This window comes from Ailuropoda melanoleuca, chromosome 6 (assembly GCF_002007445.2).
Source record: "Ailuropoda melanoleuca isolate Jingjing chromosome 6, ASM200744v2, whole genome shotgun sequence".
Lineage (NCBI taxonomy): Eukaryota > Metazoa > Chordata > Mammalia > Carnivora > Ursidae > Ailuropoda > Ailuropoda melanoleuca.
This window is the reverse complement of record NC_048223.1, coordinates 5,776,285-5,801,065: the sequence shown is the minus strand read 5'-3', so window position 1 is coordinate 5,801,065 and position 24,781 is coordinate 5,776,285. Positions and strand designations below refer to the sequence as shown.

Here is a 24,781-nt window from a genome sequence, read left to right as displayed (position 1 = left end):
CAGTAGGGAGTTTTGAAAAGAATATTTAACTCTGAGTCAAAAGACCTAGTCCTAAAACCAGTTCTGTCACAGATCAATCTTGATCAAGTCATATAAGCTTTCAGAACCTCAGTTTCCTACTCTGAAGCACAGGGGGTAATATCTGTTCACCTCATGGAATAACAGTGAGATTGAAATGAACAGTGCAGGGGCACCTGGGTGGCTCAGTTGGTTAAGTGACCAACTCTTGGTTTCAGCTCAAGTCAAGGTCTTGGGGTCGTGGGATTGAGCCCTGTGTAGGGATCTGCACTTAGCAGAGTGTCTGCTTGAGATTTTGTCTCTCCCTCTCCCCCCTGACCCTCCCCCCTCTTGTGCACACACTCCTCTCAAATAAAATAATTAAAAACAAAAAAAGAAATGGACAGTGCAATAAAAAAAGTCTTTGTAAATAACGAACTACCTTGGAAGAGGGAATACACAGTCATTATAATTTAGGGAGGGCCAAAGTTCAGAGTCTGTCTTCCTCACTTATAGACTGGTACAGTTACCACCTGTCAATTAATCATAATAATAGGGTTTTTTTTTAAAGATTTTATTTATTTATTTGAGAGAGAGAGAGAGACAGAGATAGCAAGAAAGAGCACAAGTAGAGAGGAGAGGGTGAAGCAGACTCCCCACCAAGCAGGGAGCATGACACGGAGCTTGATCCCAGGACCCTGGGATCATGACCTGAGCTGAAGGCAGATGCTTAACTGACTGAGTGACCCAGGCGCCCAATAATAGCTAATAATAAAAATAACAACTGACATTTCCATAAAGCTGTTATAGTTTGAAAAGGTGTGTTCATATATAGTTTCTTTTTTTTTTCTTCCTTCACAACAACCCTCTAAAGTAAGTATTCTGAACACCCATTTTTATAGAGGTGAAACCAAGGTTCAGAGAGTTAAGTGACTTACCCAAAGTCACATACCTTGTAAGAAGCAAGACTTAGACTCAAACCCTACCTTGTAATTATAAGTCCATTGCTTTATTGATAATAATGTTAACAAAACTAATAGGTAATATACTTTGAACACTTACTATGAGTCAGGCACTATTCTTTCTTTTTTTTTAAATTGAAGTATAGTTGATAAACAATGAAACATTAGTTTCAGGTATACAACCAAGTGATTGGACAACTCTATACATTATGCTATGCTCACCACAAGTGTAGCTACCTTCTGTCACCATACACCACTACTAGAATTTCATTGACTGTATTTCCTATGCCGTACCTTTCATCCCCATGACTTATTCATTCTATAACTAGAAACCTGTACCTCACACTCCCTTTCACCCATTTTGCCCATCCTCCTACCCACCTCCCCTCTGGTAGCCATCAGTTTGTTCACTGTATTCGTGGATCTGTTTCTATTTGTTTGTTTGTTCATTTGCTTTGTTTTTTAGATTCCACATAAAAGTAGAATGTGGTATTTGTCTCTTTCTGTCTGACTTATTTTACTTAGCATAACACCCTCTAGGTCCATTCATGTTGCCATGAATGGAGAGATCTCACTCTTTTTAATGGCTGAGTAATATTCCATTCTCTCTCTATAGATACCACATCTTCTTCAGTCATTCTTCTATCAATGAACACTTAGGTTGCTTCCATATCTTGGCTATTATAAATAATGCTGCAGTGAACACAGGGATGTACATATCTTTTTGAGTTAGTGTTTTTGTTTTCTTTGGGTAAGTGCCTGGTAACAATTATTGGATTATATGGTATTTCTGTTTTTAATTTTTTGAGGAACTTTCATACTATTTTCCACAGTGGTTGCACCAATTTACTTCCCACCAACAGTGTGTGAGAGTTCCTTTTTCTTCACATCCTAGTCAATACTTGCTATTTCTTGTCTTTTTGATTCTAGCCATGCTGGCAAGAATAAGGTGATATCTCCTGGTGGTTTTGATTTGCATTGCCCTGATGACTAGTGATGTTGAGCATCTTTTCATGTGTCTGTTGGCCATTTGTATGTTTTCTTTGGAAAAATGTCTGTTAGGTCTGCTTCCCATTTGTCAATGGGGTTATTTGAGGGTTTTTTGGTGTTGAGCTGTATGTTTTATATATTTTGGATATGAACCACTATCAGATATAGCATTTGCAAATATCTTCTTTGATTCAGTAGGTTGCATTTTCATTTTGTTAATGGTTTCCTTCAATGTGTAAAAGATTTTTATTTTGGTGTAGGTTCCAATAGTTGATTTTTGTTTTTGTTTCCCCTGCCTGAAGAGACGTATCTAGAAAAATATTGCTAAGGCCAATATCAAAGAGATTAGTGCCTAAATTTTCTTCTAGTTTTATTGTTTAATCTCCCACTCAGGTCTTTAATCCATTTTGAGTTTATTTTGTATATAGTGTAAGAAAGTGGTCTAGTTTTGTTCTTTTGCAGGTAGCTGGCCAGTTTTCCCAGCACCATTTACTGAAGAGATTGTCTTCTTCATTGCATATTCTTGCCTATTTTATCATGGGTTAATTGACCATTTAAATGGAGATTTATTTATGGACTCTCTATTCTGTTCTATTGATCTATATGTCTATTTTTGTGCCAGTACCACACTGTTTCAATTGTTATAAACTTGTAGTATATCTTGAAATCTGGAATTGTAATACCTCCAGCTTAGTTCTTCCTTCTCAAGATTGTTTTGACTATTTAGGATCTTTTGTGGTTCTATACAGATTTTAGAATTATTTGTTCTAGTTCTGTGAAAATGCTATTGGCATTTTTGATAGGAATTGCACTGAATCTGTACATTACTTTGGTGACTATGGGCATTGTAACAGTGTTAATTCAGCCAATCCATGAGCATAATATGTCTTTTTTGTTTGCATAGTATGTCATTTGTTTGCATCATCTTCAATTTCTTTCATCAATGTTCTATAATTTTCAGAGTAAAGGTCTTTCACCACCTTGGTTAAGTTTATTCTTGGGTAATTTATTCTTTTTGGTGCAATTATAAATGGGATTTTTTTTCTTAATTTCTATTTCTGCTACTTCATTTTTAGTGTATAGAAATGTAACAGATTTCTATATATTAATTTTGTATCCTGCAACTTAATTAAATTCACTTATTACTTCTAATAGTTTTCTGGTGGAGTCTTAAGGGTTTTCTATGTATAGTATCATGTCATCTGCAAATAGTGACAATTTTACTTCTTCCTTACCTATTTGGATGCCTTTATTATTATTTTTTTCTTGTCTGACTGTTGGGGCTAGGACTTCCAGTACCCTATTGAATATAAGTGACAAGAGTAGACATCCTTGTCTTTTTCCTGATCTTAGAGGAAAATCTCCCCATTTTTCATCATTAAGTATGATGCTAGCTGTGGCTCTGTCATACATGGCCTATATTATGTTGAGGTATGTTCCCTCTAATCCCATTTTGTTGAGAATTTTTAATCATGAATCGATGTTGTACTTTGTCAAATGCTTTGTCTGCATCTATGGAAATATGATTTGTATCCGTTTTGTTAATGTGGTATATCACTGTTGATTGATTTGCAAATATTAAACCATCTGTGTATTCCCAGAATAAATCCCACTTGATCATGGTGAATAATCCTTTTAATGTATTGTTGAATGCAGTTTGCTAATATTTTGTTGAGGATTTTGTATCTATGTTCATTAGGGATATTGGCCTATAGTTTTCTTCCTTCCTTCCTTCTCTTCTCTTCTCTTCTCTTCTCTTCTCTTCTCTTCTCTTCTCTTTTCTTTTCTTTTTTCTTTCTTTTTTGTAGTGTCTTTAGCCAGGCACTATTCTAAGTGCTTTACATGTACTTTTGAATTTGAAATTCACAATGACCCTACAGAGTAGTTAGGATTATCCCATTTTATAAATAGGGAAATTGAAGCATAGGGACATTAATTATCTCACCTAAAATCACACACTGGTAAGTGGCATCTGAACCAAGTAATATGGTTTCGGGAACTATCCTCTTAACTGCAATATTCCATCTACCATTCTCTTGGGTTCAGGTTACCCACTCCACTGCTGGATACGTCCTCATTAGCTGCAAATTCATAAAGCCTACCTAGGTTTTCCAGATTGTTGCCATGGCACCTAGTCATTGANTTCTTTCTTTTTTGTAGTGTCTTTAGCCAGGCCCTATTCTAAGTGCTTTACATGTACTTTTGAATTTGAAATTCACAATGACCCTACAGAGTAGTTAGGATTATCCCATTTTATAAATAGGGAAATTGAAGCATAGGGACATTAATTATCTCACCTAAAATCACACACTGGTAAGTGGCATCTGAACCAAGTAATATGGTTTCGGGAACTATCCTCTTAACTGCAATATTCCATCTACCATTCTCTTGGGTTCAGGTTACCCACTCCACTGCTGGATACGTCCTCATTAGCTGCAAATTCATAAAGCCTACCTAGGTTTTCCAGATTGTTGCCATGGCACCTAGTCATTGATGGTCAGAGTCTGCTATGTTTCTGCATAAGATTCTTAACACATAAATTTACCTCTATTACCTTTGTGACTCTTTACTAAGGTAGCCATTCATCCTGGTTTCACCGGAACAGTAGCAGGTAATGCCTGTTCTCCTGCTGTAATTATTCATTGTGCCCCGCCCCCCTTCACTGTCAAGAGTTTCAGTTTGAAAAACAATTTATATTGTTTCCTACTCCTGATCCTAATGTCCAGATTCTTGGCCTATTAACAAACTACACATAACTTGGATTGGCTGTTTATGGGCCTGCTCTTCATTGTGTTGGTTGCCTATTTCCCTCACTACCTGTGGCACTGACATGACAATGAAACTCCATTCTAAGACTGACTTGATATCAGCAGGGGAAGGGAAAATAACAAGTGGGTGTGAAAAGGGCCTGGTATCCCATCTCAAGTATTCATTCCTCAATACCCAGATAAGAATTGCAAAAGGAAAAACATCCAACACAATTGAAAATTTATGCATCAAAATTGATTTTCCCCCCACTCTGGAATTGATCCTAGTCATGGTCACTCTTTATTTATAGGCAAAAGAAACTGTGCCTTTTAATCCTCAAAATGTACAGGAGCATTGCAGTCCCACACAGTTTTCCCTTTTGCCTTACAATTTTTCTCAGTTTTCATAATCTTTACAGGCATTAGCTTTGAAGTGTGTGTGCAGCTTCCCCATCACAAGACTTCACCTGGGAGCAACTGGCTTAGGGAAGCTGCACAGGGAAGAGCTGAATCAGCAAGGACCATAGTCATAATAGATATGCTTGAGAAGGTATGGGGGGGGCGGGGAGGTGCTGAAATCAGCAGAAAGTGGATGCCAAACAGCTTGATATAAAATTAAAATGATGTGTTATCAAATGGTGCATTCACCTTAAAAATGGTGCATTAAAAAACAACACTAAACTTCCTCCATCATGCTCACCTCAAACTTCATCCCAAAGAGGAAATCCATGCCCATCAAGGGCAGATGTTTAGGAAGCAGAGTAATATTTACAGCATGCCTAACACTAAACATAACTTTTTCTCATTTATTTTGAAAAGAAACCCTCTAAAGTGGGTATCACTAATCTCTGTTTTATAGATTTTATAGATAAACAAAAATATGAGAAGTTAACTTGTCCAAGTCTCAATGCTGGAAGTGGCAGAGATAGGATTCAGCCTGTTGAGCTGCAAAACCACAATGGACTAAATATTTGTGTCTCCTCAAAATTCATATGTTGAAATTCAACCCCCAAGGTGTTGGTATTAGGAGGTGGAACCTTCAGGAGGTGATTAGGTCATGAGGGTAGAACTTCTGTGAATGGGATTAATGCCCTTACAAAACAGATAAAAGAGATTTCTCTATTTCCACCATGTAAGGACACAGTGGGAAGACAGCCATCTTGGTTTGTAAGGACACAGGGGGAAGACAGCCATCTATGAGCCAAGGAGATTGCCCTCACCAGACATAGAAACTGCTGATGCCTTAATCTTAGACTTTCCAGCCTTTAGAACTGTGAGAAGACACGTTTGTTGTTTAAGTCACCCAGGCTATTGCATTTTTGCCCAAACAGACTAAGATAAACATCTTCTGAACTTCCTTATATCACCTTGAAGGCAGTTAGAGTTTAAACTGAGAATATAAAGCTCGAATAGTAGAATTTTAGGACAGTCATCTTATGGGAAAGGACTTTTTTATGAGGTGGAAAATAAGGTGTTTGGATATTTCCAATTCTTCTAAAAATGGAATTATACAGGAATATATTCAGTGGTGTGCTGGTAAACCATCTCTGTGGAGGAAAAAAAAAAGTCCACAAGCCTTCATTTGACAATTTCTGTGGTGTAAATAAATACTCCTGCCATGGTCCACTTCAGCCTACTAATGTTTTAACAACTGGCTTACAAAATATCTCAATATTTAATAAATAATAAGTTCTCAAAGGCTAGGACAAGCCTACTCTAATACTCCACTATGTCATTTTATTCCAACTACATGTTAACTCATTATTTGGGTACTGTTCCTGAGCACAAAATCTATATAAGTTTCCCCAGCCTATGGGAAGTATAGAAGACTAGGTAGGATATGCACCCCCCTCCCTGCAATTAAAAAATAAACTTAAAAAAATGAATTAAAAAAATAAATTAAAAAAAACCTTCTTTGACTTAAGGATTATTTTGAGCTGATTAATAGAGAAATAGGAGAAGCTCTGAAGACATACTAGAAGATACCCTTTTGTAAGGAAAAGTTACATTAAGGAAAATTCCATTTTTAAGGCTATTTCCTTCTCGGTACCAAGAAGAAAAGTATGACACTATTTCATAAGAAACTTATCAATGGGGAAGGCATAGACTTAAATCTACGTAACAACCTCACTCTTGTTTACAGTAATTTTCCTGGTCACCTTCCTAAAATTTGCCTTTCCACACCCTTCTTTCTTTGTTTTAGCTGAAAATGGTATTTAAGTCTGAATTCTAAGCCATCTTTTCACTAAGGTCCCTAGTCAAGAACCCAGCCAGGTAGAAAAAAAGACTTTTTTCTCCTCCCCTACAGGTGTCAGTGTGTTGGCTACTGGGAGTTTCCTTCAGTGAAGGCCTTGTTGCTCCTGCGGCTAGAAGTGCTATTAGCCCCTTCAGAGATTGTCAACATTGCAAAAAGCCACCTCACCCAAGTTCATCCCTTCTTCAGAGTAGCCCATATCCAAAGACAGAATGATTTGGTATTTTAGAGGCTAGGCCATCCCAGTCCAACTGGGCATAACGCTGAAGAACTATTGGAACTCCAGAACTTCCCAAGGGGTTAGATGAAATTTTGGGGCTTGCATCATGACTTAACTTCTCCCTTGGCCCACTCAACCTTCTTTCTTCTTTCATTCATAAGGCGTTGATCTCAAGGACACTTAACCATCCCACTCACTAAACTCCACCTCAGAGTCTACTTCTTTGGGAACCCAATATGCAATAGTCAGAAATAAAGGTGAAGAGCACCTAAACTTGAGGCAGAACTCTATAAATCAGACAGTGTCCAGTTAGTCTTACAATAAGAAATGGATCTGAAAGGAGCAGCTGAGAGACCTCTAACTCAACATAGGCTTAAACAGGAACAGGAGACAAGTCATTTAAATGCACAGCTTCCTTATGGTTTCTACCCTTCTCGATGGTTTCCACCCCTCCTGTGCTGATGGATGTGGATCATGGCTTCAGACTATATAAGCTACTAATGAGCAGCTTCTTACAGACCTTAGGGAAAAAGCAGGAAAGGCAGTGGAATGGAAACTTATATAACTACTCACTGGAGGCCAGCAATGATAAGTGTGCACTCTTGCCACAGTTTAATGTTCGAAAAGGAACAAAGCAAAGGGAGAAAGAATTGAAAGATCCATTTTATCTACTCAGACTAAAAGTCTGATGGGAAATCTCTCTCCCTCCCTCCTACCCTCACTCCTGTTTGTTTTTCCTGTGCCCACCATCCTTTTCTCTCTCTCCCTCCATCCCAATTTGATTATTTGGAGATGAGACTTGTAGCCATTCAACTGCCTGAGTAGCAAACAACCAACCACAAACCACAAGAGCCCTGGTTCTTCACTCTGAGAGGAAATCTGAGATAGATACTTGGGTGTAAGATGGCCAGCAAGTAAGACAGTGCAGAGTAACAGTGAGAAGTAGCACCTGACAAGAGAATGATACTCATTATACCGTCCACTCACTTACCAGGATCCACAATGCATCTACTATGCGCCAGGCATTCTGCCTTGAGCTGGAAATACAATATTACCATAGACGGACCTTGTCCCTGCCCTCCTGGAGTTTATAGTCTAGTGAGGAGATAGACATCAATGCAAACATTACAGATATAAATATTAACTTATAACTCAGCTAAGATACTAGTAAGAGAACAATAGGTGGAACTATGAAAAAAAGAACCGGATACTGGTGTATAACAAGCCACTTGGGTATACTAGTGTATGGAGCCACTTGGGGTGAGGACTAGTGTTTCCACAAAACTAATTAACCCTTAAGAACATCCTTATCTCAGGCCAAGAGCCCAAGTATATACTGGCACTGCTGAGACTCAGAATATGGTATTTAAGATTTCAGAAAACAGAATTTTTAAAGAGAGACATCTAAAACAGTTAAAATAAAAATAATATTTTAATAAAATATGACCTGCTCTATTGGTCTCTAAGTTGAGGTGTGCATATGCTAGGGAGTGAACAAGATGATCCACTTGGGTGTGCAAAGAACTTTACATATTTAATTTTTATCTCACCCTTTATAAAATTCTAATTTGATACTGCTTTATAATGTACATAATATATTGGCATAGGAGTAATGTTCATAATATATTAGTATTTGCATTTCATTTGTAAGTAAATAGGCATATATTAGATATATACAATCAAGAGTGCTCGGGGTATATAATCAAAAGTTTGGAAATCAGTGTTTTAAAGTACTTAGCAATTTGCTGGTACATAATAATAATAATAAATTATTTACCAAGAACTTACTACATGTCTCGTATATTAGCCCTTTATATGAATAATTTCACTTAGGCCTCGTAATAATCTTTTTTAAAAAGATTTTATTTATTTACTTGAGAGAGAGGGAGTGAGAGAGAGCATGAGCAGGGGTAGGGGCAGAGGGAGAAAGGAGAAGCAGGCTCCCTGCTGAGCAGGGAGTCCCAACCCAGGTATTCTGACTGTGGAGTGGGGCTTTAAGCATGATCTTGTTCTGCCTTATATACACCAGATTTCTACCACATATGTGTTCAAAAAAATAATATCTTGGGGTTTGGGGGGAAAGTTACTTAGAAGGAATATTTTGGGGATAACATATAATAAATACATGGTTTATTAGTAAGTACAGAAAGCAGTATAAAAGGTATGAGTCATACTTTTTAAAGATCATCCTCTTCATAGAGAATACTTCATCATGATCTTGAACTGAGTAGGGTAGGGAAGTGGAGAGAATAGCTTCAAAGCCCCCAGATACCCACTACTCCCCAAAACAGCTGTGAAAACCTGTCCTTTGATACCTAAGTGGGTGGCAGCTACTCTGCATCACAAAGCACTGGTCTATGGTGTGTTCTGCAATGCTGGCTCCCATAGTTCATAAGAGACGTGTCTGTGCTACCGCTGTCAGTCGCGTCTGGGACTAGGCAAGTGGATGGTCAGATGGATGAAATCCTGGGTTTCTATACATGACCAAGGCTGCAACGGCCCAAGAACCACCATCATGTTCTTGGTGACCTCACATGGTCTAAGACCAGGCAATAGTCAGAAGGCAGGGGTGACTGGGAGATGAGTGGGAATTCCAGTTGTTTCTTCCCATTGTGGTCTGGGATATTTTCTAGGGCTTGAAGCCAGAAATGTGAAAAGCTATTCCCTTCTATCCATTCCCCTCTTACTAAATTTTGTCATGTTAGAAAGAGCACTAACCCCAGTTAGTGAGTATTAAACATACTGAGTATTAAACATACTCAGACATTTTCACATGACTTCTTTCTTTTCCCAACCAAGAGTGAGTATGAGACTTTGTGCTCAAATCACATGGCACTCCAAGAGCCCTTTGTCACCAACAGTCCTTACATTATTTTGAGTAGCTAGGGTTTTTGTTAAGAGATAAAATTGGACAGCTAGTTGGAACACAATTCCTGCCCTCAAATAAATGTTCCAGTGGTTAGTTTCCTTAAATCTTACGTCCTGAGTGATGATTTGTAAAGAAGAAAAAGTCTTCTATCTAGAGGTCAGAAGAGTTTCTGAGTGCCATGTCCATAGCCCTTTATCTGAAAGTCAAGCTACATTCTAGGTGGCAAGGGCTTAACCCAAACTCTCCCAAACATATCTGAAAAGGGAATGCTGTCTACAGTAATTCTTAATCCTGCAGTTTGGGGTGCTCCCAGTTACAGTCAAAGTATAGTAGAACAACTCCTTGGTGCTGGGCTGTGCATTGAAGGCAAGCCTGCAAAATAGGCTAGAATATCATGTAGAGCCTGCCAGGCTGCCTGTTAATTCAGCATTTTGTGCATTTTAACTCTCCATTCCAAGTCAATGTCTCTTCATCTCCTCTACTCTTATCTGACCACAACAAATAGAATTTTTCCAGGATTTTTGGTATAGACAAAATGACCTTGAATATTGATGAAAAATATAGCAAAGATCTGGCAAGGGAAAACGAATGACTTACAGAAAGCAAAGACATCTAATCTTATTTTATTTTGCTCCCTGCTTTGAAATGCCCTTCTTCTATATCTGCACGGCTCACTCCCAACTTCATTCAGATCTCAGCTCCAACTTCACCTCCTCAGCGATGCCTTTCCTCAGAATATGCCTAAATATACTTTGCTCCTCATCCTCTCCTTTTGCTAACTTTTCTTCACAGCATATGTCTCTACCTGACGTTACATATAAATGACTGTGCTAAACTGTCCCTTGTCTATCTCTACCCTAGAATCTAAGCTGCATGAGAAGGACTTTGTTTTGTTCACTACCGTCCTTGCAGCACCTAAAACAAGTGCCTGGCATAGGATGAATGCCCAATAAATAAATATTTGTTGAATGACTCAATGAATGAAGAAAATAAATTCAATGACTAAATTACAACCAAATGGAACCAATCATCAGAGAAATGTAAATCAAAGTTGCGAGATATCACTTCCCACCTGTTAGAATGACTATTATAAAAAAAAACAAGATATAAGTGTTGGCGAGGATGTGAAGAAAAAGCAATCCTCATGCATTGTTGGTGGGAATGTAAACTGATGCACCCACTGTGGCCAAAAATACGGAATTTCCTCAAAAAATTAAAATTAGAGTTACCATATGATCCAATAATCTCACTTCTGGGTATATAGCCAAAGGAGTTGAAATTAACATCTCCACAAAATATCTGCCCTTTCATGTGCATTACAACATTATTTACAATATTACTATTTACACTTATTTACATTATTTACAATAACAAAGATACGAAAACAAACTAAGTGTCCATCAATGAATGCATGGATGAAGAAATGTGGTGCGTGCGCATGCGCACGCACACACACACACACACACACACACACACACACAGATATTATTCAGCCAAAAAAAGAAGGAAATCCTGCTATTTGTGACAACATGAATTGACCTTGAGAACATTATGTTAAGTGAAATAAGGTAAAAAAGACAAATACTGTAAGATCTCACTTATGCCAAATCTGAAAAAATGAACTCGGAAACAGAGAACAGATTGGTGGTTGCCAGGGGTGAGAGGTGAAGGGTGGGGGAAATGGGTGAAGGTGGTCACAAGATACAAACTGGCAGTTATAAAATAAATAAGTCCCAGGGATGTGATGTACAGCATGGTGACTATAGTTAATATTATTATATTGTATATGTGAAAGTTGCTAAAAGTAGATCTTAAAAGTTTTTATCACAAGAAAAAAGTATGTGAGATAATGGATGGTAACTAAACTTATTGTGGTAATCATTTCACAATACATACATATATCGTATCATTATGTTGTACACCCGAAACTAATACAAACTTATATGTTGATTATATCTCAATAAAACTAGAAAAAATAAAAATTAATTAAATAAAAATACTTTCACAGGGGGGGAAAAAAGGCAAAAACAACCCAAATAGAATACTTAGAGTCTTGAGACATTTTTGAAATCATTTCTCAGGCCAAATTTTTGAAAAGAAAGTTGGATAAATGTGGAAAAAACACCTAAGATGGAAAAAAAATGATACGTTTCTTCAGTAACAATAGTAAGATTTAGGATGAAAGTAGCTAAGCCTATTCAAACAGCCTATCCCATTCACTGCCAAGTTTGAGATTCCCCCAGATCCCTGTTGTATGATCTAAGACTTGTCACAATAGAGAAACATAGGTCATGAATCCCTGTTCTCTATAGAACAGAGGAACAATTGATAATATTCTACAAATGTTTCTCGAGACCCAAAGTGCTGATCTATTGTGATGCTTGCTTCTCTCACTGTGCTGAGAGCAATTTTAGAGGAGGTTTCTTTCCTGTCTTTTCTTATTCTTCCCAAAAGTGTCCTAGCATTAACTGGATATATTTATCTCATGGTCCAGTGACTCTGGTCAAGCAGTTCCTGTTACCAGAAGAGCTTTGCCCTCTGGCCTCTGAAACCAGAATAATAAAGCAAAGGGAAAGACTGGAAAGAACGAAAAGAGTTTGCAAATAAATATATAAGAATTAAGACTCTGAACTACAAAAGTCTAAATTACCATTAGAAGAAGTTGGACAGTGAGAATAAATTAAGACACTGAGGTTTTAATGCTATAAATACAAAATATTTATAAAAGTCACATGATTAGCTGTTGTTATAAAGGCTTTCTTAAAATATCTCTAAAATATAAAGTATTACCAACACAATTGATAATAGCTTCAGTGTGACCTATGTGCAGCCTAGCAATACTCTTTATTGAAACAGCAGACAGGTCTGATTACTCAGCACGGTAACTTACTCCAAAATAACTTCCCTGCCCAAATGATAGTGTCACTTGTCACACAGGAAGTGAAGACTTGGCAAAATTTTCACTGGGTAGTTTCCTTTGACTTTTCACATTACAGTCAACTGATTTATGAACGATAGGAAGTATAAATTTAACTGTGCTGACAGCTCTTTGGAAGTGGACTAGATCTGCAAGACCTTTCCAGCCAAATGGCCTGCTGACTCTTCCAACTCAATATCGTAAAAACAATGTTTTAAATCAATAATAGATAAATTAGTGATGAGATTAGATTGATTTATTCATTCATCAATCTTAAACTAATTGTGATTTTCCCCTAACCAGCTCCTTCCCCTAACTTCTAACTTCCCCATTTCTGCCCTACCACCTCTGTGAACCTACAAGACCTGGTATCAGAGTAAGCCACTCTCCCTTCTCATGCCCAATAGGTCCAAATTCTACAGCATCTTCCTTCCTTGCTTCTTTTCCATTTGCCCCTTGGTTACCATCCAAGCTTAGGCCTCAATTGTCTGCTTGCTTTCACTCTCTACCCTCTACACAGCAGGCAAAATATCCCTTAACTTTTGTCAACAAAACACACTTTCACTGACAAATAGAGTGTGCATTATTCAACCTGGCATTCAAGGCCTTCTGTAATCAAGTTTTGCCCTTATTTCTAGCCCTATGTTTCATTGGTCTTCCATACTTCAACAAATTGGAAATGTTTTTCTTTCTTGGAATATTCTCTACCCCTTTTTTCCACTTCCCTATCATGTTTTTGCCTTTGCTTATAATGACTTCCACCTCCACACATTATATATGTCATCACTACCAGAGTCAATCGACTGTCTTTCTTTGAAAGCTTTCCTATCACCCTAATAAAATAATTGTCCTTCCTGAGTGCCTGTGGTACTTGTCCCCCTCCCTTAGTACAAGCTTTGTGGTATATTTACTCATTTATTTATTTGTCGTGTTTTCCTGATTCATTATTAAACTCCTTGAGACAATTACTTCAGAACTGAAACTGATGGTACTCACTCAATTCATTTGTGTTGAAAGAACAAATGAATGAGTGATGGAGAATCACCTGCTCTTCAAAAGCAAGTTTTCAACTTCCTACTGATACAAAATTCAGAAATTCTTAGCAGACATTTTGGTGTTCCTAGATAGTACATAACAAATTAATGTAAAGCCATCATGTAACAGAATATAGGCCCCACTCAGCTAAAACTAATTAAACACATCTTGGGTCCACAGAACGACTGATGGTGTTGGAAACATTAATTAAATACAAAGCAATACAATCTAGTTTTATTTTCCCAGAAGCTTGCTTTGAGATCATCGAATGTTCATAATGTATGGGAAAATATTATTTTCATTAATCTTTAAGTGAAAATATTTTTTTTCTTTTCTACACTTCCATATGTATTGAGCATAACTGAAACAAGCTTGGCAGATGGTACCTTATAGTCTTACAATCTATGTGATATAATATAGAACTGAATTATATACAGGTATATATAATATATTGATCTTTTCTCCCCAACAAATGTTAAATGAATGAAAAAACCCACATATTTCCTTAATCCCTGTCATTTATTAAGCATTTAAACATTATCTTGTAGCAGCAACGATAGCATTGGTGTTGGAGGCAGTGCAGTGGTGATGGCACTGGTGGTGGTGGCAGTGGCAGAGGTAAGAATAGCAGGACAGTAATAGCAGTGCAATGTAAAGGGTCTCGTGGGAGCCAGACTCATGACATACATCATCTCATTTAAATGGTAAAACAACCCTACAAAATAGTTCTAATCCCTCCACTTCACAAATAAGAAACCTGGACTTCAAGGAACTTACTAATGATATAGAAAAGATCTGTCTGGTCCTGAATTTCTTTCCCATTTCACTGTTACCTCCTTATAAGGCATCCAATGAATGAACCCTTTTTTGGAATCCTTTTGCATCTGACAGAGATTGGTTAAATAATTGATTGATATGAATAGCTGAGTGCAGTGGAGAATTCCCAGTAAGAAAGACAGACTATGGGTTTTTTATTTTTGCAGACTAACTAGGCACCCCCCCTCCAACATCGACATATAAGACACAAATGTGCATTAAAATATACTCTGGACGTTTATAACAAGATCCTTTCCACTTAAAGTCATCTAATATGGTTAAGTGTACCAGTGAATGCCTCTTCTCCACCAGCAATGAGGGAAGGATTTATTCTGGGTACTGAGTTGCCTATTGCCAACCTCAGATGCCTGGAGGGACAAATCCTAATTATGACAAATGACTCACATGATTTAGACATTAATCTAGAAAATACTTGAGCCATTCAAGGGCAATTAAACTTTTTATGTATGAATTCATAATTTACTGAGTGAAAAAAACAAGAAGGCCCCAGCAACTTGGACATTTTCTCTAACTCTTGCCTTAGTTTTTCAAAGTAAACGCTGGAGTTTGGCTGCTGGTAAAGGAATCAATATGTCAATAACACAATAACAAAATTTCTGATCAATTACAGGCAATCCTGCTAGGAAAAAAAATTGCTATAGTAACAGAGATAATTATCAGCATCTTTGGGGGTCAACCTGTTTGGTGAAATAGTGTTGCTTAGAAATGCAGATAAAAATAAGTAAGAGAGTGAAGAGGTAAATAAATACTTTTTTAAAAATAAATACTAAATTTATGTCCAGGTGCTAACCAGAGGTAATACTGAAGAGTATTTTTAATTAAAATCCTATGCTGCCAACAAAGTCATTTAAAAATTATTTATTTCAAGATAGATAATTTTCTATTACCCATGTGCACATATAACAGAAAGAATCATGTGGAAGAAATCATCCAAAACAGCAGAAGATCTAGAAGTTGCTTCTATTTATTTCACAAACACATTATTTAATTTGCTTTTCACATGTTTCAATTCACTTTCCTAAATCTGATTTAGGCTAATATTATAATTAGTTTGACTTTCTTGAGCCTTCATCAAGTGCTAGAAGGAAGTTAATCTAGAAATGTGCTAGTGGACGATAACGTGGAAAAAAAAACATTAAAAATTATCAGTCTTGAATGAGGAAAAATGACAGACCAAGTATCTCACCCCCTACCCCAAAACTCTCAAAATGGAAACAAATAACTATATATTAAAAGAAAACTAAATCTGTATGAGTGAAAGTGCTAAAACAAACTTCCCTAATATCAAGGAAGCTCTCAAGTTCGACTCGAAATGTTCTGTAATGAGTCACATAAGATCCTGGTTCTTACATGTACTTGTATTATTAAACACAAATTCACTTATTCCTTATTCCATGGACTGATCAGAATGCATAACACACTATAATAGGTAATCTTGGGGTACCTGGGTAGACCAGTCAGTTAAGCATTGGATTCTTGGTTTTGGCTCAAGTCCTGATCTCTGAGGTGTGGCATTCAGGCCCCCATCCCATCAGTCATGTGCTCTGCGTGGAGTGTGCTTAAGACTCTCTCTCCCTTGGGACACCTGGGTGGCTCAGTCAGTTAGGCATCTGCCTTCGGTTCAGGTCATGATCCCAGGGTCCTGGGATTGAGTCCTGCATCAGGCTCCTTGCTCAGCAGAGAGCCTGCTTCTCCCTCTGCGTGCCACTCCCGTTTGTGCACTATCTCTTTCTTTCTGATAAATAAATTAAAATCTTTTAAAAAAAAGACTCTCTCTCCCTCTCCCTTTGCCCCACTCCCTTCTCTCTCTCTCAAAGTAAAATAAATAAATCTTAAAAAAAAAAGAGAGATAATCTTTTCTGTTTTCTGACCCAGAGTCTTAAGAGCAGAAGGAAACTCCCTTCCAATAATTGAAACAGTTCACAAATTTGCAAAAATAAAACCATTTTTAAAAGATGGGTCACTTCACAATTTTTCTTTTTACCTACCTAAGATTTCCTAACTAAACTGGTGGAGTAAAGATGTCTTGAGATTGACTGTGTGTCAGTGTATTTATAAATAGCCAAGTGGCCAGTGTTTTGTGTTGGCAGCCAAAAGCCAGTCATCCTAAATCAAGGTTTACAGGTGCAAATTTTTTCACTCCCCTCTATATTCCTTTTGACTTAAGGGAGATTTGATCTGAGTAGCCAGCTGGCAATATATACAATGGCACTTAGAACACATGTGTAAAAACTTGAAACAAGTAGGGACACTTGGGTGGCTCAGTTGGTTTAAGTGTCTGACTCCTGATTTCGGCTCAGGTCATGATCTCAGGATCATGAGATTGAGACCCAAGTCAGGCTCTGTCGTGGGCGCAGAGTCTATTTAAGATTCTGTCTCTCTCTCTCTGTCTCTCCCTCTCCCTCTGCCCTCCCCCACTCACTCTCTCTCTCTTAAAACAAACAAACAAACTTGAAACAAGTATCATGAATTACCAACAATTTAGTTGACTAAGGAGTCAACTAAATTGGCCCAATAGTGTGGTGTTTAAAAAGGACAAATGTGTTAATATATTACATATGATGGCTCAATTATTTAAAGAAAAATATATGACCAGATGGAATCCTTACCTTTTCAAGTATAGCATTGCCTTGGTGAGGATTGATGTTATGCTGGCTTATTTCTCTTTTGTATTTATATTCATAAACTTGGTCAGTGATATTAATCAGCAGAGTTGATGGACTGAAGGTCAGTTTGCCACAATCATACACAGTTCCACTTTCAATATCTGTTGGTGCTGTAGCATATCGTAAGATCAATCCCATTATGAGGCCTAGAATAAAGAATAAACAGTTGCATTGGAGGAACTGAATCTAAAATGTTCACTATTGGATGCTTTTAAATATATGATTTTGAACTTGTAGAAGTGGCAAGAGAAAAGGTTATGTCATCACCTGGCTCAAAAAATTGTTCACTCTTAGAAAACTGTTCACTCTTCTATAGATACCAGTTCAATAAATTCCATTAAGGTATTTGTGGTGTGGACACTATTGCTTGAATATCCAGCACATATTCCCCTGTTTTTCCTTCCTAATGGAGCCACAAATTTTGGAGAGAAAAGCTACCCACTTCTTCTACTCAACCAAGTGCTTCAAGAAAACCTCTGCTCTTTAATAGATACTGAGTAATCTAATCAGTCAGGAGATCAAATTTCTCAGAAAGTTTTTGGTCCACAAATCAGCACGTATCTAAAGCAGTGCCATCAAACTAAAAGGAAGCACTTACATACCCTGGTTGGGAGAGAGGTGTTCTTGTTTTCTCCTTTGGGACATGACAAAGGCAATTTGCTCCCTGCCGCCTTTTTTTTTTTTTTTTTTTTTGCTGGCATATATCTTGTGACCTTGATGGACTCAGTCCAAGGGCATGGTCAACCTACTGAGAATCTAAGGTCCAAGATACAAACAGAACTGGGTCCTGATGACTTCACTGAATGACTGGATCAACCTATTCTGGAGGTACCCTACTTTTAGACTACTTGTTATGTGATACAATACACTCTTTAATTTTTCAAACAACTTTGAATCAGTTTCTGTTTACCTGTAGCAAATGCATTCTAAAGATACAACATTCCTTTCAGTGAAGAGTTGAATCCAAGTAACAATCCTTGACTTTTAAGTTTACATACTTACATGTTAGGATGCTCATGGTAATCTGGTAACTATAAACTCTCCTAATATTATGGATTTATTAATAAATAGCAAAGAAACTTCAGAGGTCTATCCATTCCTCAATTTAAAATTAGGACTAATTTATGTATTTAGGATAAATCCACAATCCACTCTTTAAAATATCAAATGTTGAAGGTTTTACTACTCTTGTGAATCTAGTCACCTAATAGCGTTTTGTTTACTTAATAATTTGTTGGGTGCATATTTTGTACATTTCTAGACTTAATATAAAACTACAGTCCCAGTCCTATAGGAGTTCAAGTTTGTAAAGTGCAAACCCTAAAGCAAACAATTATAATACAATGTGACATGTGCTATGACAGCTGGCAAGCCCTCTGTGTTATGTGAGTACAGAGAGAAAACACTCCAAAGCCCTTTGAATGAATCTTAAAAGGTCATATAGGGTTTGTCTAGATAAGCTGAATCAGGGACTAAGTCGGGACATAGGTTGCACATGTGGGTGGCAGTACATAACAGCAGAGATGGCTAAAAGATCCCCAGGGTTTATGTTCACCAATGTGTAGCACAGTTGTCAGGAAAGTGGATGATCAGCCAGAGGTTGTATTTCCTCATTGTCTTATGTCTGGTTGGGTTCTCACCAATGGAATATAAGCAAAAGTAACATGTGCCACTTCTGGAGCACAGCTTTGAATAAGTAAGTGAGTTTTCCCCTTCTCCTTCCCCATCTATCAGATACATGGGGAGGAAACAAAGGCCCTACAGGTAGACAGAGTCACCAGACTGAAGGAGCCTTGGTCCCTGAGATACCAGGTAGGGGAAAGCCATCTGCCAACCAGGAATATCTACAGTGGACTATATGTGAGCGAAAAGTTAACTTCTGTTGCAGCATCACTGAAATTTTAGTGTTAATGTGTTAACCATCACCAGCATAACCTACTGGAGATTATGTATAAATACAGACCGACTTAAGAAACCTGGTGGATTTAGAGAGTCAGTAGTGGTGTGAGAAGAGAATAAATGGAGGGACTGAAAGATGAGATAGATGATAGATAGATGATAGATAGATGATAGATGATAGATAGATAGATGATAGATAGATAGATAGATAGATAGATAGATAGATAGATAGATAGAGAAAGAGAGAGGTTGAGGACTCTAGGCTACAGACCAGAGGCAGAGGCCAAGTTATAAAGTTCCTTGGTCATTCTAAAAAGTTTTTATTTTTAACTCAATGGTAATATAGAACTATTGAAATATTTTAGGTAGGAGAGTAAAACAAAAATTTTTATGTAAGTGCTGTCACTTTGGCAACAATGTGGAAAACTAAAGAGAATGATGGGTGAGAATAAAAACAGATTTTCTTTCAAGAATATTTTTACCTCATTCCAGCTTCAGTATTTGGCCCACTCGCCCATCATAGAGGAAATATTGTATCCTAACCTTTGTTAACAAGAGAACATAAGTGATGGATACATAACCACCATGAGTGCTTGATCCACCATAGGACAGTGGGCAGACTTTCATGTGCCATATCAAACGATTACAATAAAACTAGTCAGGAAAGGAAGGGAAAACACATTATCTACACTGCAAGTGGTTTAGGGTGCCTGTGAAGAAAAACACTTTGGCAACACTCTTTGTCTAGGAAGGATTCATTTTCTAAGTTATTTGGCAGGTACCATGAGTGATTCTATGACCTGTGCTTTCTATTCAAGTGGGATATAAGTAAGGGAAGCACAAGACACTATCTGCATGGGGCCTGAATAGAGAGAACCTATATTAATACTATTCAAAATTCCCAGAACGTGAGCCACTTATTTTTGCAATATGCTTTCAGTGCAAAACAAGTAAATATGAAGTGTCCACTGTTTCTTCCCAAGCAGAGAACTCAATTATTTGTCATAATGAGTGCCTAGTCCCTCGGCCCCTGTGGTTAAAGTCATACAAGCCTGCAAAACCTATATGGCCCTGCCTGGACCTTTGTACCAGCTATGGTCCCAGCTCTCAACAAGAGCCACATTGGAGTAAATGGAGTAAGCTGCCTGCCGCCAGAGATGACCAGATGTAATGGCCATGACAATGCATCTCTCAGACAGATCTCCCACTCTGAGGACTGCAGTTGATTGATGGTCTCAGCTACTGTGCTCTGGAGTCCATGACCAAATTCACCGAGGCCAGCCAATGACTGAGTTCAGTAGGGGTACCAAGGCATGGAGCTAGGGCTGCTCTGAAGGGTCACCATGGCTTAAGAATGCCCCATCAGCCTTGCTAAACCTTTTATAGAATTGTACAGGTAGGAACATTTTCCTACCTGCCTTCCCCCCACCCCCTCCCTCCACAGGGACTGCAGCTGCACCAAGATCTGACAGCTGTCTCAGCATCCAAAAGCTCTCTCCCCATTTTCCCTCAAAAAAGATTTCAAAAAAGAAATCTTTCACATAACTAATTTCTTCCCAGTGTCCGCTTCTCAGAGGACCCAAATTAACACACTTGACAAAAGGCTCTAGTCCTGTTTCTCCTCACCCCAAGTCTCGAGAGGCAGCAACATCCTGACACAGTGTGAAGACCACTGTGCATCTGCACAATCACTCAGTTAACAAACGCGTAGGCCCATTTGTGCGCCCCCACTGCAGTAGCAGCAGCGGCTGGAAGATCCTTAATGTCTAAAGCCAGACACCCACCCATAGAGTCTGACAATGCTTCTAACAGCCAAACGTCCACTCAGCACTTTAGCCATATGCGGAAACGAAAATGGAGTGTTGAATTAATGCACTCCAGCACAATATTGTTTGAAAGCAGGTGACAGATAAAGTAGGACTTCTAGTAGGAAAAAAAAAATGCTATTGAAAAAAGTTGTTTGTATACCCCCACAAAGGTATAGGATAAAGAAAGCACCAACCAGCTGCACACAGAAGGAAAGAAGAGACTGGCTGCCACAGTTTATGGACACAAACAACCATTCTCATCGGTAAGCCACGAGCGCCAGCCTTACCTTCCCAGGAGAAGAAGAGGCAGCTTGTCCCAGCAAAGCAATACTACGCACAGGCCTGGTTCTAGGTTATAATCTCACAAGCATGACGTTTCCCTGAGCTTTGCCCCCTAGCCAGCTGGTGGCATGATCTTCTCCAAGCAAAAACTTTAGTCTATATGCATCCCCTGCCCCTACATGTTTGGGCATTTGGGCAACTAGGACAGCAGTAGTATAGATGTGTTCTCAAGCGCCCTAACAGCATACAAGCCCCTGGAGGGAGCTTTGACAATATGCTTCATTCCTAAAGCACTCATAGTCCTACTAGTTCCATCTCAAGTTCCACCTGTGGGGGTCCATGCTCTGACGCAGCCTGTGCTCAATGAATGCCCTCATCTTTGAGTTCTTACAGCACTTACAGTTTAAACCACACCCTTTATGGCCCAATTTTATAAAGGCTTGCATTGTTCAACCTTGCTTTGCAGACCTTAGCTTTGTCTCCCCCGCTAGACAATGAGACTGTTTAGGACAGAGACCCTGCGCTATTCTTCATCTCTTTGTCCTTCAGAAAAGCCACACTTTAGAAAGAATTGTAACCCAACTTTCTCTAAGTCCACAAACTCCCTTGGAGTCAAGAAGAAAAGGATCTGTCAAATTCATGTAGTTGGTCAGTGACCAACATTTTAAAATGTCACATGTAAGGAATGCTGTGATGTTCCAGTCCTTGCAGAACTTTGCAGTATGTCGCCCATAGGAGATGCCTGACAGACAACTGNCATACTGCCTGACAGACAACTGACACGATGTTGTCTGTAGGAGAAGAGAGGAGGAAGAAGGAAGGAAGGAAGAGCCTCATCGGCACTCAAAATGAAAAACATTTAGGAATATGAGCCCTATATTTCTGGACTGGTTTCACTTCATTTCCCATATTTAAAATGTAAGAAAACTTCCCTCCCTCCCTCATTCTGCTTTCATGCCACAGACGCACAAGGCATTGCTCTGAGACTTGGGAGAATTATAAAAATGAATAAAATACAGCCCTAATGTTAAAAGATTAAAATATTTTTATTCTGCCAGGCCTTTCCTCTTTCCCAATCTGTGATCCTGATTTCCATAAGAATAAGGTACGAGTATTTCCTAAGTTCTTCTATTAAGCCTGCATTTCATAAGCAATCCCCCAGCATCTTATTGACAGTCATTCTACATGACGATGAAGCATTTTCCTAAAGGGGCCTTTCTTAGCGGAATATGGATGGGGATTTATTTTATATATAATGATTATATTTATATAATGAAACAGATCACAGAATGGTCTTGAAAACACAAAATCTCTCTGGCTATGTTTAGTCCTATGACTGTGTTCATACACTATCACACACATTGCCACACTGCATGGCACAGCCCAGCAGCCTCCCTTTAGATTCTTTTTCTGTAGGAGTGGTACTCCCCTGGAGTCGCACAATGCAACAAGCCCATCTGTACACATGTATCTAATCAGACGAGTCCATGGGTATATATTTAAATGCTACATGGTATTAAAGAGAATATAGAAGCCTAAGGCAAATGTACATAGTTAATATGTGAAGACTGAAGAAGAACTGAGTTTTGTAGTTCTTTCATTCTATAGGCATTGAGTGGCTACCAAGAATATCTAGATAAATGAAACATTGCCTCTTACTAAAACAAGAAGATAAATCCTTAAACTATACATTATATATCAACTTGATTAGTGTATCAGACACTGTTGATTGCCAACCCGGCATCCGTTCCCCGCCCCCTTTTCCCCAACAAAGCCGTGATTTGTTCAGCTATCCACCTCTCCTCACACAGCTATGTACTGACAGTAAGTTGACTTCTCCCTCGGCTCCAAAGGTGTTCCCATTCACCTTGCTGGTAATTGGTACTAGAATGGCATGTGCCTCTATTCTGGTCAATAAAAAGTGAAGGGAAGCTGGCTAGGGGGCTTCTTAGAAAAGCTTTGATATCCTAAGAGAGAGAGAGAGAGGATCGATGAGCTCTCTTCTTCCTCAGGATATTACTGGGCCTGGTTAGGATACCAGAAACTTCCATACTCACCTTAGTCCTGATGTTAAAGTCAGCATTGGGAATAGCATAGGAAAGAAAAGGAAAAAAACCTGGCTCCTTGATGACAATAATGGGCTGCTGAATCAACCAGCCCTGAAGACTATGCTTCTCTGGAGTTCTATTTATAGGAGACAATAAATGTCCTTATTGCTTAAGTCTGTTTCAGTCAAGGATTCTGTTATTAGNAAGGATTCTATTATTAGTAACTGAATGCACCCTAATAGATACAAACTATTTTTTTAAACAAGTAAATGTATAAAGTCCTAAGGAACCCTAAAGGAAAGCCCGACTAAAACTCCACCACCCAGTGTTAGGGAAGACCTCACACACAGTGTTCTTAAGGACGTGTAGAAATTCTCCAGGTAGAATAGAGGGCAAGGAGTTTCTAGAAAGAAGTATTCAAAAATCAGTGAGCATGGTGCTAATCAGACACATCAAGCAGTTTGGGATGGCTGACTAGGGCAGCTGAGATCAAGGGCCCCAGCACAGCTGAGAAACAGAAAGGGTGTTCAAGAGGGAGAGATAGTTGGCAAGAAGGTCTTTTTTTTTTTTTTTTAAAGATTTTATTTATTTATTTGACAGAGAGAGAGACAGCCAGTGAGAGAGGGAACACAAGCAGGGGGAGTGGGAGAGGAAGAAGCAGGCTTCCCGTGGAGCATGGAGCCCGATGCAGGGCTTGATCCCAGGGACCTGGGATCACGCTGTGAGCCAAAGGCAGACGCTTAAGGACTGAGCCACCCAGGCGCCCCTGGCAAAAAGGTCTTGAGAAAGAATGGTGGGAGCTTCTTGATGGGAGAAAGACTTACTGTGTTTTTCAGCTAAGGAAACAGCATTGGGAGACAATTATCTGAAGGGAGAAATGAAGGCTGAGGACATGGAGGGGAAGTTAACACCAGAATTTGTCTATATTTAGGTGAAGAAGAATTTAGCAAAGGAATTTGAGTACAGGAATTTTAAGACGACAGTAATAAAATTAAACCAAGGAAGAGCATTGTTTACCATTATTAGGACTTTTTACAGTGGAAGACTCTTTAAAGCAGGGGATCTAAGATAGTATTTCAGTCACCCAGATTCAAAAAATATGAACTGGCCATTCAAAAACGTGGAAATAAAGAAGGAATGGGTGTGACAAGTATTGTAAGGAAGCCAAATCAGTGGACACCAATTAACTGTCTGCAAGTTAGTATTAACAAATATTGGACTTTAAGTGTCATCTCCGCAATTTTTCCCTT

At 38.5% G+C, this 24,781-nt stretch overlaps 1 protein-coding gene across 1 annotated transcript in view; it reads right to left on the bottom strand.

Moving 5' to 3' along the window:
• Positions 1-24,781, bottom strand: part of SLC9A9 (solute carrier family 9 member A9) — a 482,912-nt gene that overhangs the window by 447,607 nt on the left and 10,524 nt on the right. Inside the window, exon 2 of the mRNA XM_034661809.1 lies at positions 17,438-17,640. Coding sequence (XP_034517700.1) covers positions 17,438-17,640 — 203 coding nt within the window. The remainder of the gene's footprint in view (positions 1-17,437; positions 17,641-24,781) is intronic.